At 53.4% G+C, this 18,181-nt stretch overlaps 1 protein-coding gene across 16 annotated transcripts in view; it reads right to left on the bottom strand.

Moving 5' to 3' along the window:
• Positions 1 to 33: 33 nt before the first annotated feature.
• Cyth4 (cytohesin 4) overlaps positions 34 to 18,181 on the bottom strand; it is a 24,400-nt gene continuing 6,252 nt past the window's right edge. For 3 of the 16 annotated variants that reach the window (XM_087558747.1, XM_087558746.1, XM_087558748.1), the window contains 11 exons: positions 16,890 to 16,954; positions 15,700 to 15,766; positions 14,413 to 14,576; positions 13,364 to 13,444; positions 11,789 to 11,901; positions 10,135 to 10,283; positions 5,782 to 5,893; positions 3,593 to 3,669; positions 2,749 to 2,820; positions 2,158 to 2,312; positions 34 to 1,539 (listed from right to left, as the gene is read on the bottom strand). In XM_087558747.1, coding sequence (XP_087414873.1) covers positions 1,467 to 1,539; positions 2,158 to 2,312; positions 2,749 to 2,820; positions 3,593 to 3,669; positions 5,782 to 5,893; positions 10,135 to 10,283; positions 11,789 to 11,849 — 699 coding nt within the window. In that variant the 5' untranslated portion in view covers positions 11,850 to 11,901; positions 13,364 to 13,444; positions 14,413 to 14,576; positions 15,700 to 15,766; positions 16,890 to 16,954 and the 3' untranslated portion in view covers positions 34 to 1,466. 16 annotated transcript variants of the gene reach the window in all.

Genomic DNA, 18,181 nt, shown 5'->3' with positions numbered 1-18,181 from the left:
TGTAATCACAGAAGGATAGCTTTCTGCCACGAGTTGAGTCATGAGCTTTTATTCTTGCTTCTAAGTGTTACAACAGGAAAGAAAAAGATGCTCCCCCACCTTGGAGCTGGGGAAGGAGCTGAGGACCAAAGAGGGGAAGGGATAAGAGTCTGACAGCCTCTGTACACACACACATGCCAGAGGCAGAGGAAGACTTTCGGGTCCCTTAACCCACAAATGGGAGCAGCTGGTGTGGACTCAGCTCACCAGAAAGTCTTCAATAGTCCAGCAAGGGCTCCATTGCCGATGCCCCAGCTCTCAGCCGAGTGTTCCTCCTGAGACAGGCGTCTTACCCCACCCCACCCCACCCCACCCCACCCCACAGCACTTCTCTTCCTACCCTGTAGACAGTGCACCCATGTGTGCTCCTGCAGAGGACAAGGGTAGCCTAGCCACCTGCTGCTCCTTCCCAGAGCCCAGGCTGGCCCAGGGCACAGGGAGCCCCATTTCTTGCTCCCTTGCTGAGGAACTTTCCCTCCTTCGGTCTCTTCAGTCAGGAGGAGGTACAAACGCTCTGGGGAAGAAATATCCCCCCAAGAGGGACCTCCCTGGGGACAGAGCAGCCTGTATGCAAAGCTGGCCTTGCTCTGTCAGGAGGCAGGAACAGGGGCCCATCCTGCAGCCCCTGACTACCTCAGCTCTGCTGGCCAGGTCGCCAGCAATGGCACCATGACTGAGAGTCTGTCCAAGCCTGAGTCCTGTGTTACCACAGGCTGGCTGTGGCCTCCAAGCAGCTGTCCTGGTGGGCACAACCTGAAGCATTCTCTTCTCCCATTTTCCTTGGTTGTACGCCAGACTGGCAAGCCATAGAGACTGCCAGAGCCTCCAGGGTCTGTCTCCTCTGCTCGTCTCAGGTCAGCACCCTTGGGAATAATGCTGGCAGTGTCCTCAGAATCTTCCAGCTCAGTCTGTCCCATTCAGTCACCTGGTATCCCAGCTCCCTCTGGAAACCAAGCTGACCATAAAGTTACTGGACCAAGATGTTTCCTATTCAAACTCTATGATTCGAAAGACCCAGAGGAGGGCTGTGTGCAGTGGAGGGGTTTGTCTGAAGCTTCCGAGCTCCAAGTTAGATGAACGCTGATACTTGTCCATGGCAGAGACAGCCTGGCTCAAGCTGAGGGAAGGAGAACTTCTGAGGTGGAAGCCTCCAGGGAATCCATAGTCCTCCTGATGGGAGGGAAAGGGTGAGATACACAGAAGGGCTCTAGGCTGGCCATCCACACACACAGTGGTCCCAGATAGAGCTTCATAAGTTCTTCCTGTCAAGCTCCCTGTGAACTCTGTGCTTTCTGAGGATCCACAGCCCCAAACAGCCAGTTCCAATGATGTGGAGGGGCAGGTTTGTGAGCAGGAGCAGGCACAGTGGGTCTGTGTCTCCTGGTACCATGGTTCCCACGGGGTTGCCAGCACTGCCTCCCAGAAGTTCACTGCTTGCCCACTATCTTCTTTTTCCGAGCAGACAATAGATCATAGAAGGGAACTCGGGTGATGCTGGCCCTAAGGGTAGGGAGGAAATGAGACTTCAGGGCTTGCTAGAGTTTAGGACTTCCAGGCTTATGATTTGGGACATGGGCTCACCCTGTTGCATAAGAAAGGCCAGGGATAGATATAGTAATGATCATCCTTGCTAGTTTTGTCTCAGGGGCAGGCCCAGCAAGCATGAGACCACCAGATACCACCAGACTCCTTTCTGGAGAAGCAAGAGAGCTGGTGGTGGAGCCAACTGGGTCCCTCACTGCTGTGCAGCTCTGAGCAAGGGTCTGCCATCTCTGAGTCTCTCTGATCCTTCAAATGCCTTGCCCAGTGGCCACTGCTGCCTTCTAGCTGACAGGTCTCCCATTCACCCATGTCTGCCCTGTTATCTACATACAGAGTCCTTCACCTCTTCCCTTCCCTGTCCCAACCCCTTCCAGGCTGAGCTCCTTGGAAGCACCAAGTGCCTGGGACCTCCCTTCTGAGTTCCCTGGATTTGGCATGGCGCCTGACTCAAGAACATGCCCACCGATGGCCACCCAATAGGAGAGAGATCTGGAGTTTGTTTCCTTATAGACAAGGAAAGAAGAGCCCAAAGAAGTCAGAAGGGGACAGATGTCCACTGTCCCTGCTGCCCCTCACCTGATGGCCTCGATCCACTGGTCGCGCTCCTCGGCATTGGCAGCTGAGATGCGGTAGGATTCGTGTTTGCCTTCCACCACCTTGCCATCCCCGTCCGTCTTGCATGCCTTTATCTTCTGGCCCCGGCAGCTGGGGTTGTACAGCTCCAGGCAGAACTATGTGAGGTGCCATTTAGGGTGAAATTCAGGGGACAGGCTAGGACAGTCTTGGGGGGGGTCAAGGAGGAGGGAAGAGCAGCATTCCCACAGAATGCCCTTCCCAAACAGCCCTCGGGGAGAGGAAACTGAGCACCTACTATGTACCAGGTTTCCTAAATGCCATGTAACAGATCTGGGGCATGCGTGCATGCATGAGTGTGTGCGTGTGTGGGTGCATGAGTGCGTCTGTATCCTGGCTCAGAAAATAGCTGGGATTTAGAAGTTCCCTAGTTAGTGCCAGAGTCAAGCTCCACAAGACAACTGAGGCTTGTTCTTTCAATGACACTGTCCAAAGCTTCAGGAGACCCTACAGGAGGAGTGGTTGGGCCTCATGGAGGGTCCCACGAAGGCCCCTTCCCTCAGCCATGCAGGGAACCCCCAACTGAACCCTTACCGGCTTCTTGGGGTCATCCACCTTCTGCACAGAGAGGTTCTCCAGGGGGATGATCCCCCGAGGCTCTTTGTCCTACGGAAGCAAAGTAAGGGGCAGGAAATAATCTTGGGACCTCCTCAGGCCATCTTTGCATACTGCCTAGCCAGAGAGCGTTCAACACTAGCGCCTTGGTTGGGATCTGGAAGACCCAATTAAAAATGTCTTTTTCATTTTTTATTCTATGTGTATGGGTGTTTTGCCTGAATGCATGTAAGTGGGCCACACGTTGGGTTGGTAGTGCTCACAAAGGCCAGAAGACGGTGTCCGATTTCACTTCAGGACTGGAAGGAGTTACAGACAGCTGTGAGCCACCATGTGGGTGCTGGGAATTGAACCCAGATCCCCTGGAAGAGCAGCCAGTGTTAACTGCTGAGTCATCTCTCTAGCCCCCTACCTCTTTTACAATGTTTTTTTGAAAGAAGGATCTTGTTCTGTAGCCCAGGTTGGCCTTGACCATGTTAGGAGCTCCCATGCCTGGCCTTTAGCAACTCCATTTGCCTTGAACAATTTGTTTGTTTGTTTGTTTGTTTTCGGTGCTGGGAATTGGCCAGGGCCTCACACAAATTAGGCTCACGCTTTAACACTGATCTACAGCCCTAGCCTGGGAAACCCAACTTTAAGCCAGGCCTCTCCCCTGCCCAGCCCCTTCTCCTCTTAGTTCTCTACGTCTGTGGAATGGGACATAGGGGCACTGAACCCTCTAAAAGGGCCTAACACTCTACAGCAGTGACACTGGCTCTCTTGCGGACAGGGTCTGGTTATGTCTGGTTGTGTCCTATTCCCACCTCCCCACACACTCACTCACAGTGGTGAACTCAAAGTAGTAGAGGCAGTTGTCCGTGAGAATGAACCAGCGTCGCTTCCATGTCTTCACACGGCCCCCTGCACGAGACAGGCAGAGGGGAGGAGGGTCAGCCTTCCTCCTCCTGGGTCACCAAGTCCCCCCAGAGGACAGCCACAGAGCCTTGTGAGCATTGCTCTCCAAGCCTCCAGATCCATTCTTTCTATATCTCAAGTGTTAGCAGCTCCCAGCAACTCCCATCACCCCGTTTCCTTGGATTTGGGTTCCCAGAAATTAGGTAGAGGGACAGTGGCACTGTTCCCTGCTCTCCCAGCTAATGTTACCTGACCTTTACTTGACCCCCCACCCAGACCCATGCTTGCTTTACGTGCTTGCAATGCTTAGTGTGGACTGTATGATCTAAAGTCATCAGGACAAGCCTCTGGACAGGTCCATTCACGAGAGGGTTTCCTGACTGAGTTTGCTGAGGGTAGTAAGCAGGGGCTGGACTCCGGGACTGAAAAAGGAGAGACTGAGCCTTCGTTGCTCTCTGCTTCCTGACGGTGACCTGCCTCCCCAAGCTTGTTGCAGGAGGGGCTCTTCCTCCTCAGTTGCTTTTGTTGCAGCTCTGAGACCAGTAGCTAACACAGCACTCTACCTTTGATGTATCAGGCCTTTGATGATGAAGATGTGAATCCCTGTGGCCATTCCCACCACACCCCTGGATGGCCACTGGCAATCCCATTTTATAGATGAGGAAACCAAGGCTGGGAAAAACTAGACTATGTATTCAAGTCCCTGTGCTTTTCAACTCCAGTGTCCTTGTCCTGGAGCCCAAGCTCTCAGCCATGTTGCTATGTGGCCAGCATTCTCTTGGGTCACTGCCTCCACAGTCCAACTACAGAAAGGGATGCTGAAGAGGGGGCAGTGAGTTCTGACGCCCCCTCTGCTGTCTGGCTTTGTGACCTGGAGGCTGGAAGCCAGTGCCGGGCAGCAGAGGAGGCCCAGAGGACTGTGGGAAGAGAGGCTGGGGTGACAGACAGAAGGCTTGGTGGGCATCTGGGATATGGGTAAGTCTGTCATGATCTAGGTACACAGTAAGTGATGGAGACTGCCCAGCCCAGGCATTCCTCCAAGATGAGCCATTTTTCTTCATCTGCCTTGGAAGACCCCAGTCCTTGCCTGGCTGGCCATGCTGGGTTGGCTCCTGAGGGTGTTTGTGGAGGCAGGGTTGGTTGTTTCTATCAACCATTGGAGCACCCATTGCTGCATTCACCATGGCTCTGTCTTAGTTACACCCTTCCCCCCTCCCCTCTCTCTGTCCTCCTGCTTCAGGGACATCCAGCTCTCTGCTGCCCTAGGTAGGATGCTTGCTGTCTGTGTGCTCTTGAGAAGTTCCTTTAACCTTGCTGACTCTTGGCTTCTGGAGAATGATCACCCAAATGTTCGGCTGTTCAAGGACCAGCACCTTACAGTCAGTAGTCCTGAGCAGAGCTACTCTGCTAGACTCTTCTCTCCAACCCTCTGGGAGAGAAACATCCATGGAGCCTCTGTCTCCCACTGTCCTCTAGCAGTCACCCCTGTACCCCTGTACCCCTAAGACAGATGGATGGGTAGAAGGGGAGGTGTTTTTATATATATGTGCACGAGTGGATATGTGCATGAGTGAATATATGGATAAGAGGATAGGTAGATGGATGAATGGATGATGAGCAGGAGGATGGATAAAGGAATGTGGATAGATAGGTGGGTAGATGGATGGAAGAATGAGTGGATGGATGAATGAGTAGAGGAATGGGTGGGTAGATAGATGAGAGGATAGATAGAACAATGGTGGGTAGGGGTGGATAGATTGATAGATGACTGTAACAGATGGATAGATAAACAGGCTAGGTGGAGAGGTGAATGGGACAGTTGGATAAGACAATTGGTGGGTAGGTAGATGGGTGGGTGGGTAGATGGGTGGGTGGGTAGATGGGTAGATGGATGGATGGGTGGATGGATGGATGAGTGCATGGGTGGTTGAGAGGAAGGATAGAAAGTGTAAGCAGACTGCTAGGCTGTGGGTTAAGAGACCCAGAGCTGTGCAGGTCCACTCCTGAGGGGTATGTGTGTGTGTGTGTGTGTGTGTGTGTGTGTGTGTGTGTGTGTGTGTGTGTGTGTGTGAAACGTGTACAGGTAAGCACATTTGAGAATGTACATAGAGGTCTCACCCAGCTTGAGTAGCCATCCTTCACGGTCAGGATTGAAGAAGGTGTGAGTAAGGTCACTACCATCATCCTCGGGGATGGAGAAGGGCTCACTCTTGATGCTGTCAAACAGGTTCTGCCCGAGAGGAGGAAAAGGGTGGCTTCAGTTCACTGATATGGGCCCTGAACAAGTCAGCCCTCTCCTGGTAAACCCATTCCTGAGCCATTCTTGTGACCTATCCTGCCAAGTCCCTGTCCCCTCAGGTGACTGGCACTCACCTTTTGCACTGGCCACACCCAGAGCCTTGTATGCCTTCCCCTGTGTTACCCACAGGCAGAGTCAGCAGGGTGGGTGCCTTGGGTTCACACATAAGGACACTGACGCTCATTCCTACCCTCCCTGGGGACAGCAGCTGAAGTAGGAACTGCTTTGGGCAGGGCTCATGGTGGGAGATGCCTCTCTTCTATTTAGATAGACAGTAGAACCTTCTAGATAACACATGCTGGGGTGAGGCTAGAGGAGGCCTTAGGGAGGAAGGGATTGACTGCTCCAGGCTCAGAGGCCCAGTGGCAGGCAGGAGAAGTACCCAGTGTGGGGTGCTGGCCACGGTGTCTATCTAGAATGGGTTCTCATTGTAGGGATTGGGATTTAGAGGGTCCCCCTTTAGCCCTCCCTAGATGACTTAGCTGTTTAAATGTGCAAAGAGTGACCCCAGAGGTATGTGAGCCAGGGCTGAGATGGCTTCTACCCTAGGGCAGGGCATGGGTGCAGACCCACCAGAGTGATTTGAATCTCTAGTGGGCACTGGGCTCGCCCAGCTGTGTGATTGAATCTATGGGGGTGGGCCTGGGCCATCCTCTGGCTCAGCCTTTATGTCCCCTTCCAATCTTACTGTGGTGTGGGAATGACAGGAAAGTGAGGACCCACTTTTTTGGCTGGAGTAGGGGGAGCGGTTCGTGGGGGTGGGGCGGCAGGCTTTACCTTGGGAATCCCCAAGTGGCCTGGCAGGTGGAATGAGTGTCTGGGGCAGGAAAACCATTGCAGTAGCTGAGCTGTTAGCTCAGACAACTATTAGGGAGCCTGAGGAGGCTGCAGGGCCACAGACAGGTTTTCAGCCTCTGCTAAACCCACAAGGGTACCTGAAAGTTTCTGCGGTCACAGTAGCAAAGTTTGTATTCTGCCTCGCAAAGACGGTGCAGCACACCCACACTTCCTGTGTTTTGAAGACACCCGAGGCCCCTGTCACTGAACAAACCACTGCATAGAAAACGTCAGGGCCCTGGGTGACCCTGTGGCCCTGTTCCTAGGATTCCCTCTCCTCTCCTTTTGTCTAGGTTTACAGTGAGTTGGGTATCCCACTCCATCTCCAGATTCCAGGGAGGGACAGTGACCTCCATTTGGCTGTGTACAGCCTTGTATCCTATGTGCTATGATGACTAGTTTAAGCAGAGATACGTGACCCCAGCCAGTCAATAGGAATTCATTCCAGGAGTTTAGTTTTCTGGGCGAAGCTGGCAGCCTGGACCCACTTGGGTATCGCTGATGTAGCCAGGGTCTAGAAGAGAGCCAGGGTTCAGGGTAGCCTTGATGTGACATGTAGCTCCTTTGAACCATCAAGCCCCTGGATCTAGCCACACCTGAAGCCAACAGTCTGAGAAAAAGGGAATTCCTGTTCTTTCTTTCTAAAATCAATCAATCAATCAATCAATCAATCAATCAATTGTATATGCACGTTCGTGTGAGGGTGTTGGATTCCTCGGAACTGGAATTACAGACAGTTATGAGTTGTCATGTGGGTGCTAGGAATTGAACCCCAGTCCTTTGGAAGAGCAGTCAATGCTCTTAACCGCTGAGCCATCTCTCCGGCCCCATCCCTGTTCTTTCCAGTGATATTAGTTGTGATTCTCCCAGTCAGTGTGACAGGACAGGAAGGCATGAAGGAAGAGGTATTACGATGTACATATGATGGGCTGGCTGAAGGGCTCAGTGGGTAAAGGCGCTTGCTGCCAAACCTAATAACCTGAGCTGGATTCTTTGGAAGGAGAGAACCAACTCCTGAGTTGACCTCTGACCTTCACAGGTGTACTGTGGCCCCATGTAAGGGACAGAACCCACAGAAGATGAGCCTCCATTTTCAAATGCTGAAGAGAACACTGCAATGTGAAGGAGCCGGAAGGGTGAGGACTGGGGACCTGCAGCTTTCGACTCTCGGTCCTGTCCCAGAAAGCCTATCTCCCTTCTCAGAAATGCCTTTTTCTTCCTTAGTAAACTCCTATCACTATCCATATGTCCCTGGTTCCGTTCTTTGTTTTAGGACACACGAGTCTGGGAACCTCAGCGGGTATCCCTTAGACCTCCTCCTCTGTGACAGCTGGAGGTAGTATGCTCAAGTCCGCTCCCCCAAACCTTCTAGCTCTTACAGGAGGCGACACTGCTTAAGCTAGGACTCTCCTGTCATAAACATGAAGCCTCAGGTCAGCTAACTCCAGTGGCACCCTGTGACCCACCGTAGCTTGACCCTGGTAATGGGGGTGGTGGTGTGGGGGTATGGGGGTGTGGGGATATGGGGGTGTGGGGGGGACCACAGTGACAGCATACCTAGGACATTGTCTGCTGTGACAGAGAGCCTAAAGAGTGGCCTAGGGAAGAGCTGTATTCATCTCCTGCCCCTGTGTCCAGCCCCTACTTCTGCACCTAAAACCTTGTAAGTACTCTGTCCCGGTTGCCTGTCCCCTACAGCTACAACACATCTCTCATAGTCTTTCCTACAAGCATACCCTCCAGGGCTGTGTGACCTTGGGGTGACCTCTCTTGGGGCATGCCTCTGTGTAAATTCACTTCTGTCTCTTGGTGTACTTAAATGCATTTTGTGGCTTCTTTGGAAGTTGAGCAACAAGGGTCCATGGAGAATTCACTTCTGCAAAGAGACAGTGTGGCACTGGGCTCTTGCTTTTAAAAAAATATTAAAACAAGGCCCAGGGGCAGGTGAGGGGAACCTAGGTTCATGTGGCTGCCGGTGAAAACCTGGGATGGCTCTCAGAGTGGGCCTGGGCACCCTAGGACACAGCTGGGAAGATTCGAACTCGCTACCCATTCGCTATGAGCTCTGCTCACTCCTGCTGGAGGGACTCCAGGACTCAGCTGCGGCTGAAAGACGGGCAGTCATGGGGCGGAGGCTCCCGTTGGCCCTGCTCTTTGCCTGCCTCTGTGCTGCTGACCAGGGCACCTGACCTCTCCCAGCCTCCTAGACAGATTGGAGGCTACCAATCTGAGGTGCCTAGCTATTACTTCCAAGAAAGTTCTAGCCTGGGGCCATGAGGAGGGGATGATGCTCTAGAGGCTGTCTGGACAGAAGGCAACAGGGGTCAGTTGGGGAGACCACGCACATTCAGGGCCCCTGTAGGAGGCATGCTGGTTCTGCTCCCAGGTATGATGCCTCTAATGTCTGTGTGTGTTCTAGTCTGCACTGAGGGCTGGGTTGGTTTTGTTTTGCTTTGTTGCTCCTTTTGCTTGTTTGTTTTGAAACAGCATCTTCTCTAACCCAGGCTAGCCTCAAACTTGCTATGTAGCCAAGAATGCTTTTGAATTCCTCATCCTCCTGCCTCCACCTCCCTGGTGCGGGATTGTAAAGTGAGCGCTAGGGACTGGACCCAGAGCCTTGCGCATGCTTGGTTAGGGTTCTGGGGTAACACCTTTGCCTCTCCCACCCGGGCACCCAAGATGGCAGCAGCATGTCTCTCTGTAGCGAAGCTCTCGTGGTCATCACAGTTGATGTCAGCTGTGGGGTTGAGTGTGGATGTGATTCATGTGTGGTCCCTTCCCACCAGACCTTGGACTTTGGACTTGGTCTAGGCAGGACCTGTGTGGAGTTAACCCTAGGTCCCTATGCCAAGAACAGGTTTTGGTGCAGTGTGGCGAGGATGCTGTGTTGGGATTAAGGGATAAGAGACTTGGGACTAAGCTTGCTGTAGAGCTAGTGAGGATTTGTGGGAGACTGGCTTTCCCCCTTTGAGCACCCAGCCAAGCATTTTCTCCCCATGACTTGCAGAGAAGCTGGGATTCTGCGCTTAGGAGGTACTGGCCCCTTTTACTGGGGTGCTCAGATTGGATCCCTTACAGTCTGTGCTTGCCCTTGAGCCACACACTAAAGTACCATTTGGGGGTAAGTGTGAACAATGGCTGACCAGGGTTCCCCTAAATCTAAATCTGATGGACTTCCCATGGTCCACCTGCCGACATCCTTGTTGAGCTGAGGCCGGGCTGATGATGCCCACACATGATGGCGCACCTCACAATAATGACTGGTGTGGTAGACCTCCGCACCCTCTGCCTTCACTGTATCTCAGAGGGGATCGGTAAGGGAGTGGTGAGCTCACCCGCAGCTGCTCCTCAGGCAGGTCACTGCCACTGTTGATGCCGCGATTCATGGACACAAAGTGCTCGAAGTGGGGTCTGTCCCGCACATTGGGGTTGTGGAGGCCGGTGTTGAGCATGATGACAGAGAAGGACAGCACGTAGCAGGTGTCTGTGGAACCTGGTATTGGTCACAGTTCTGGCCCAGGTTATTGTCCCGTCCTCTGTCCCAGTGCTGCCTGAGCTTGGCAGACATTCAAGGCCCAGCCTCCCCTCCCACTCTTGCGAACCTCAGCTGCTGTTCTGCCCCCTGCGGCTGTGCCCTCCCTCCCTCCCTTTCAGATCCAGCTTGCCATCAGCCGCAGCCCTTCCAGGCCCGCCCACTCTGTTCTCTGCCTCCTGGGAGCTGGAACTCTTTGTTAGCCGCCCCTTTAGTTAGTAGCTTGTTCTAAGCTGCTTGGTAACCTGGAGGCCTCTGCAGGCCAAGCTGCCAGCGGCCTGCTGTAATGTAGGAATTTGTGTGCAGGCTTCCGGGGGTGACTACTGTTCTGGGTCTCCTGAGAATCTGGAACCTGAGGGGGCCAGTTCCAACCCCTTGACCTGTGCTCAGTTCTCTGCACCCCCGGCCTGTCCCAGGAGAGAGAGGTACAGCTGCACCTCTATCTTAAAGACCAGACACTGAGGCACAGGAAGTTGGGTCACACGGTGACTCCAGGTGACACAGTGACAAACTGATCAGATGATTAAAATACCTTCCATTTCTATGTAGCCTGAATGACTTAGATTGATTGAGACAGGGTCTTACATGAAACCCTGGCTGGCCTTGAACTGGCAGCAATCCTCCTGCCTCACCCTCCCTAATGTTGATATTATAAATGCATGGCACCACCCCTGGCCTCCCACCAGTGTTAATTGAGCATTGCACTATTCTGGGCTCTGGGAGTCACAGGTGAACATGGGGTTGATGAGCTCCCTGCCCTGGCTGGGTGTTTAAGTGTGTAGGAACCATCAGGCAAACAAATGCCAGCTCACGGGGCATGGCCAAGTACAGCAAAGGCTCCAGGGGACTTTTGTCCTGAGCACAGCAGAGGAGGAACAGTTCGACTTAGAACAAAGTTGCTTCCCGTCTGACTCTGGCTCTGTGCTTCACCAGGGACAATCTGTTGCTGTGCCTAGAGACTCTCATGGGGGATTTAAGGACGCTGACAAGAGGCTCCAAAGGCCTTATGCATATAAAGTACCAGGAACACAGGGACCCCCTCTGAAACTTGGCTTGTGGTGTGTGGGCTCCTCCCTCATCCTGTCCCTATCTCAATATTTGGTTGCCCTTGGAGACCGAGGTATGTGTGACAGAGCCTGTTGGTCACCTGCTCTGTCCTTTGCCCCTTGCCTGCCCTTCCCAGGATGTTACATGTACTAGAGCCTTTGTTTAAGTAGAGACAGTAAAGCATTTTCCCATTCTAACTTCTTAGAGAACTCCTAGTCATCCTTCAAAACCTCACTCAGACTTTGCTTCCTCTGAGAAGCCAACCTATACTCCACACCCCAACGCTGCTCTCTTTCCCTGCTCTCTCTCTCGAGGACCGTGCTTCAGACAGACATGGAGTTGATGCTCAGTGAGGGTTCAGTGAAGGCTTGAATGGGTGAAGGGCCTGGGGGACATGAGGAGCTTGTCACCTGTGGACCGGAAGACTCCAGGGTTACAGAGGCAGTAGCGAGCAGCAAAGGCCTCCATCATGCGGTCAATCTTCTGGGCCTCACCTGGCAGCCTGAAGCTCCACAGGAACTGCCTAGGGGGACAGGACCATGGTCAGTGAGGCAGGTGGAGCTCTTGGAGGGGGGGGTGGGAACCAGACCGTGAATGGGAACTGGCAACCACTGGGCCCAAACATGACGTGGGTGAGTTCAGGTGTGAAGGTGCCAAGAGCATGGAAGGATGTGGAGTCTTACAGAATACTGGCTGTGGGGCCCTGAATGTCACCTCTCCTCCATGGACCTCCCTCTCCCTAGGACCAAAGCTTCCCCTGTGTTCTAGAAACTTGTAACTTAGTGTCAGCAAAGTTCTGTTATCTCCTCAGGTCACTTAAAACCCGCTCAGCAAAAAGCTTATTGAATGAGAGAAAGAGTAAGAAAGAGAGAAAGCAAGAAAGAAGGAGGAAAGAAAGAAAGGAAAAAAGATTGATAGTGATAGATAGATGATGGACAGATGATAGACAGATGATGGATAAATAGATGATAGATGATAGAAAGATGATAGACAGAGAGACAGACAGATGAGTGATCCCTAAGCCCTTCCTCCCGGAAGCCCATATGGCTTGGATAATAGTAGCCTCTTCTTTCTTAGCCTTGCAAACTCCTACTCATCCTTCAAAGCCCAGGTCAAATCCCCCTCTTGGGAGCTGACTTCCAGGCCCTCCCAACAGCAGCTTTAAGACTTCCTAAGTTGACACAAAGTCTCACTAAGACTTAAAGCTGACACATGTGAAACCGGCTGTGGCAGATTACAAGTCCTTCCTCATTTAGCTCTCCTGCCCTCCCGACTTGGTCCTGATTTCTGTTATAGATGAGAAAATAGAGGCCCAGGGAACCTTCCTTCCTCTTCTGGTTTTTGTTTCATTTTGTTTTGTTTACTTGTTCTTAAGACAGGGTGGTCCACACTAGCCTGGAACCTGCTATGTAGCCCAAGCTAGCCTGGAGCTCACAGCAATGCCCCTGCCTCAGACTTCTAATTGCTATGATTACAAGCGTGAAGCTCCACGCCCAGCTTTGAGGTTTCTTCTTTGTGCCTTGCTCTGGGTCACGTGGGGAACGAGGGGCAAGGCTGGGGTTTGGAGAGGACGTTATGGGGCAAGCGCTGCTCACGTGGGCACCCTGCCGTGCCCACGGGTGGAAAAACACAAGTGGAGGTCAGTGTATTAGAATCTGGGGGTCACGAGCCATAGCAGCTGTGTTCTACACGGAGCTGGACACAGGAAAAAAGTAAACGTGTGCTAGCCTAGAAAGCGCTAGAACATTGTGCTCGACCCTCAGATGTCCATGAGGAATGGCAGTTGCAGATATCTCAGTGGTGGAGCAATGAGAGGCAGCTGCAGGCTTCTATACCTGGGATTCTCCTGCTTCAGCTCTACAGGGCCGTGGACCTCTCAAACTTCCTCCTCTGCATGCAGCTCTGGGTTGGACCCCCACCCCTACCCTCATCCCCATCTCCCATCCTCACCCCCAACCACGTCGTCCCCTCCCTGCTCCACTCACCTGAGGGCCTGAACGAGGTTGAGGTTGGCAAACTCGTGGCAATCCACGAAGGCCTGCAGGACCTGCAAGTTGATGGGGTCCCTGGAGAGGGACAGGACAAGAGGGTACACTTGGCAACTTGCTATGTCTGCCTTCTAGAGGGAAGGAGAGATCACATCCTCCCAGCCCAGTTATACAGTGGGGGCACACCTCTGTCTCACTCTCTTAAACACACACACACACACACACACACACACACACACACACACACACACACACACACACACGCAGTGAACTCTGGGCTACTGCATCAAGTTCTTCTTGGTCATTTCCTGCTTGGTGACCCTACTCCAGCCTCTGCACACACGCATGCCCCTCCCCCCTTGCCTGCTCATTAGCAGCAGGAGATGTAGGCCTTTCTACTTCCTCTCCCCAGCTCTCAGGTCAGGAGCCTGTGAGCTGCCTCACTCAGCAGTGTTTGAGAAGGGCTGGTGACTCACAGCCTCCTACACGGTGGTCCATCCCCCTACCAGCTAGAAGGTGGTCCCAGACACTCCTGTCTAGAGCCTCCACGGATCCCCCTGCCTCACACCCTTCCTCCCTCCTTCCCAATTCTTCACTCTCTTCAACCTGCCGCTGAGTTGAGCTGTCTCTGCCTGAGGGCCTTTGCGTGTGACTGTTCTTACAGCCTGGAATCCTCCTGTGTGCACAGCCTTCACTTCCTAGCCAACTGAAATCAGAGCCCTAGCTCAGAGCCCTCATGCTTGCCTTCTGTGTACGGACAGAGCTCATCCCCCTCTCTCTCCCATGCACCTGTCCCCAAAGACAGGAGTTTGACCATCTTGTCTTATACAGCCAGCATTTGGAAGAGAGCTCAGAGCCCAGTAGGCAGAAACAATATGCATGCATGCATGCATGCATGAATGAATGAATAAATAAATATGCCAGAGCCTGGGAGTCAGTGCTTACCCCAAGTCCTAAGCATGATGGCTTCCAAGCCCTGCCCACCCTGAGCAGTATGTCTACCCCACACCCTCACTTCCCCGCTCCCCGTCTGGGGACCCTCTTACTTTTCCCCCAAGTAGGTGCCAATGGCTGTCTTGTTGAGACCTTCACCCTTGTACAGGAATTGGGCGATGTCCTGAACATCAGAGGTCAGCAGCTTGTGCTCAGTGAGATACTGGATGCCCTGGAGATAACACAGAGCTCACAAGTAGCCCTCACAGCATGGGCCCTGGTGGAGGAGGGGGACCTGGTGTTGGACTCTCCAACAGCTTGTTCCGGGATGGTGTTCTCAAGCTGCCCTTGGAAGGTGGTGAGCTCCCCGTCTCTGGAGGTGTGCTCAGGGAGCTAAGTGAAGCAGTGCTTCCTGGGGTCCCTCCAGCCTGGCACTCTTAGACTACACCCTCCCATGGTTGCTGGAAGTCACAGTTCTAAGACTCGATGAGTCAGCCTCTCGTTTTCTTACCTCCCCACTCTTATTATTCCAAATAGTTTCATTTTGATCACAGTAGCAATCTACGCTCATTGTGTAAAAGTCACACAAACCAGCTGAACCCAAAAGGGGAGGTGACTGTAGGAACCCCACCTGGGAGGTAGCCAGCCTCCACGGCAATGACCTTCACTGCTCTTCTCTAGTGGCTGGGAGGGCATACCCCACCTCCTGGCACTTTGAAGCCAGCTTTGCTGGGCCTCCTGTGGCGGAGCTGGCAACATGTGCATGTTTGTAAGAGGGCAGAGAGGTGGAGCAGTGATCCAGGGCCCGTGGCTGTGAAGGGTGAACACACAGCCCAGGCGGTCTCAGCCAGAACTTGGCCTTCCCTGTGGCTGCCTGGACTCTTGCCCTAGTGCAGTGTGTGGCTTCCTCCTGTGGCTGTCCCTGGTGCAGGAGGAACCCATGACCACTTGGCAGAGTGAAGGCTGCTGGCTGGCTCTGAAGCCATGGGCAACAAAGATTCAGACTGAGTTTCTGCAGCCTGGGTTTGGAAGGCATGCTGGGGACAGAGTTCAAGATCTAAGGGCCTCACTGCCCTAAGCCCACTCCAGAGTAGGGCATGGAGCCTGGGAAGCAAGGGGATTGGTCCGTAGGGGGACTTCACATCCTTCTTGTCTTTGGACTGCCATGTTATGGAATGAACAGAGGTAAGCCCTAGCTAGGCACCAAAGGCTTGTCCCTGAGGGGTCTCAGCTCTCTCCCCAGTTGGGTGGTTTGTGGGGTCAGCTGCAAAGGTGCCCAGAAGGCAGCTTCCTCCCTTACTTAACTTATCTGTGTACCTTGGTGAGGCCCATGTCTTCCTCCTGTGGCCACCCAGATGCCCACTTTGGTGGGGTTCACGTCCTCTCCCCTGGATGTGTACCTTAGCAGGGTCCATGTTGAATTTCTTTCTCCCGATGCACATCTCCTTCTCTTTCTGCGCCATCCGGCTGTGAACAGAGGCATATCAACATGGTGGCTCTGGAGGTCACTGTCCCCCATAAACCCTGAGGGGACCTTCCTCAGGAGAGCCAGCATACCCTTGGAACTCCATGCATAGCCCCAGCCCCTGTGTCTGAACTACCTGAAAGAGCAAGAACAGAGTGGGAGGCAGTGAAGGGGTAGGGTTGTAAGCTGAGCACTGAACTCTGGGCCTCTCAGGAGCCCAGCAGAGCTCACTGGGGAGGAGACAGGGGCATGATGGGGCCAGTGAGAACATGGGCTCCAGAGGCTGCTCCTGAACTTAAGTCTTCTTGCTGTATATACTCTTGGGCCAAGCCACTAGAGTGAGTCCTTTCATTTCTCTTCCCTCCCCCAGATCTGTTTCCTTCTCTGCAAGGACCACCTGCTGCCCTCATGCATGCGTGCGTGCGTGCGTGTGTGTGTGCGTGTGTGTGTATGTGTGTGTGTGTGTTCATGTGTACACATGAGTGTGCATGTGCATGAGACATTGGTGAAGCAGGGGTTTCAGAGGCTGGGTGGGCTCCTGGCAAACCATGTGTAGTTCAATAGTTCAGTGCCCTAGAATCCTAGCAGACATGTTCAGCCTGCTGGTTACAAGGGGTTGCATCAGGCTCAGGAGAGCGATGAATGCCAACCATTACACACCTTATTTAAAATGTTAAAAGATTTATTTTTTGTAATTTGTAGCTGAAATGTCACTTGTGGTTTTACAATGTCAAGATGTTGGGGCCTAGAAGATTGTGTGGGAACCCAACCTTCTCCTTATACACAGGGGGAAACTGAGGCCCAGAAAGAAGACCCAGCCCTAGGGAAAAAAGCCAGCAGGAACCTTCTTGTGTGAGGAATGAGGTGGGCCAGCAGAGCCTACTCCAGGTTTCCAGATACCAGAGCTCATCCGGTTCCAGCTGCCTCTGACCAGTAATGTGTAGGTAGTGCTGTGGGGAGGTAGGGTGGAAAGGTGAGAGCATGGGGGCTGTTTGAGAATAATGGGGAGTGGTCCAGACAGTGTGTGGGGGGCTGTGGGCATCTCCTTGGGTCCTACCACCATCCCTGGCACACGGGGAGCGAGGTGTGCCCAGGAACTGTCTTCCCATGGGCCAGGCCCCTTACCTCTCCTCTGTGCTCTCGAAGCAGTCAATTTGGGCAAACACGTCTGCAATTTCATCCTTCAGTTTCTGTGGACGAACGTAAAAGGGTCAGCCTGGAGGTCAGGATGTCCCCTTGGCTCCCTCTCTGCTTATGGTTCGGGCTCTTCCCCCAGCCTTCTCAGCCTCCCCCACGTCCTGCGCCTTTTTACTTTCAAAGCAGGAGCTCAATACCTCTGTGCGCTCTTGTGCCTGCACCAGCCCTTGTCTCAGAGGTGGGAGTCCCTGTGCACACGCCTGACCCTATTTTCAGCTTGCTCTCTCTCCCATGAAGTCTCCCCCTCTCTGTTCCCACCAACGAGGCCTCACTCCACCTGGCTGGCAGCTCCCCATAGAAGCATGGTGCTACTCTTCCCTGTTCAGAATTCCTCTGTGGCTCTCCATGGCCACTAGGACATGGACCCTACCTCTTGTCCGGCATCACATCTTCCCAGTCACTTGTCACTTGTCAGTAAGTGCCTGTCATATGCTGTGGGTGCCCTAGGGCGGGGCAGCACAGGCCTCTCAGTAGCTGTGCAGTTCATTGGAACAGAGGGGACAGAAATGCCACGGCCAAGGGGGCGTTTTCATGTCTACAGCGCAGATTCTAGGCCTGTGCTGCTCTCGATTCCATCCCAGCATGCCTCAGCCTGCTTCCAGGGCTTGCCCAGTACAGAGGAGGTCCCCACCCCAGCTTGCCCACCAACCACTAGGCAACTAGGAGTAGCCTTCCTGGTAGCACCCTGCGGGTAGTAGATGAACAGGGTAAACTGCCCACGAGGCTAGCACCCTCTCCCCACAAGATGAGGGGTAGTGAGGTAGGCGTGGGTGTTCCTAGGGATCAGAACTGACATGGGACCCCTTGCTCTGAGGGCTGACAGATCCTTGCCTTAACTTCCACCCATAGGCATCATGGGGACACCCTCACTAGTATTAACTGAGTACCTGTATGCTATAGCTATGGGGCCAGGACCAGGAGCCAGGGGTGAACAAGGCCCAGGTTCTGTTTCATGGAGCTGGGGTTTGGGGATTTTGAGACCATGGGTGCATGGTGAGGGGGCGAAGAGGCTAAGGGAAGAACTATGTAGAAACTGCCAAGACGGAGCCTGACACACGTGTGTGCTCAATAGGATGCTAGCCGAGCGGGTGCTTTCCCGTGGAATCAAGTGTGTATGTGTGTCTAGGTGGCAGGCAGCTGGGAGGAGGAGGTAGAGCCTCGTTCAGGAAGAAGAAGGTGTGGGAATGTGAGGAGAGCCGAGAGGAACCCCAAGTGGAGGT

Source organism: Rattus norvegicus, chromosome 7 (assembly GCF_021556685.1).
Source record: "Rattus norvegicus strain SHRSP/BbbUtx chromosome 7, alternate assembly SHRSP_T2T, whole genome shotgun sequence".
NCBI classification, from domain to species: Eukaryota; Metazoa; Chordata; class Mammalia; order Rodentia; family Muridae; genus Rattus; species Rattus norvegicus.
Note: the sequence above shows the minus strand (reverse complement) of the source record. Positions and strands in the feature narration are given on the sequence as shown.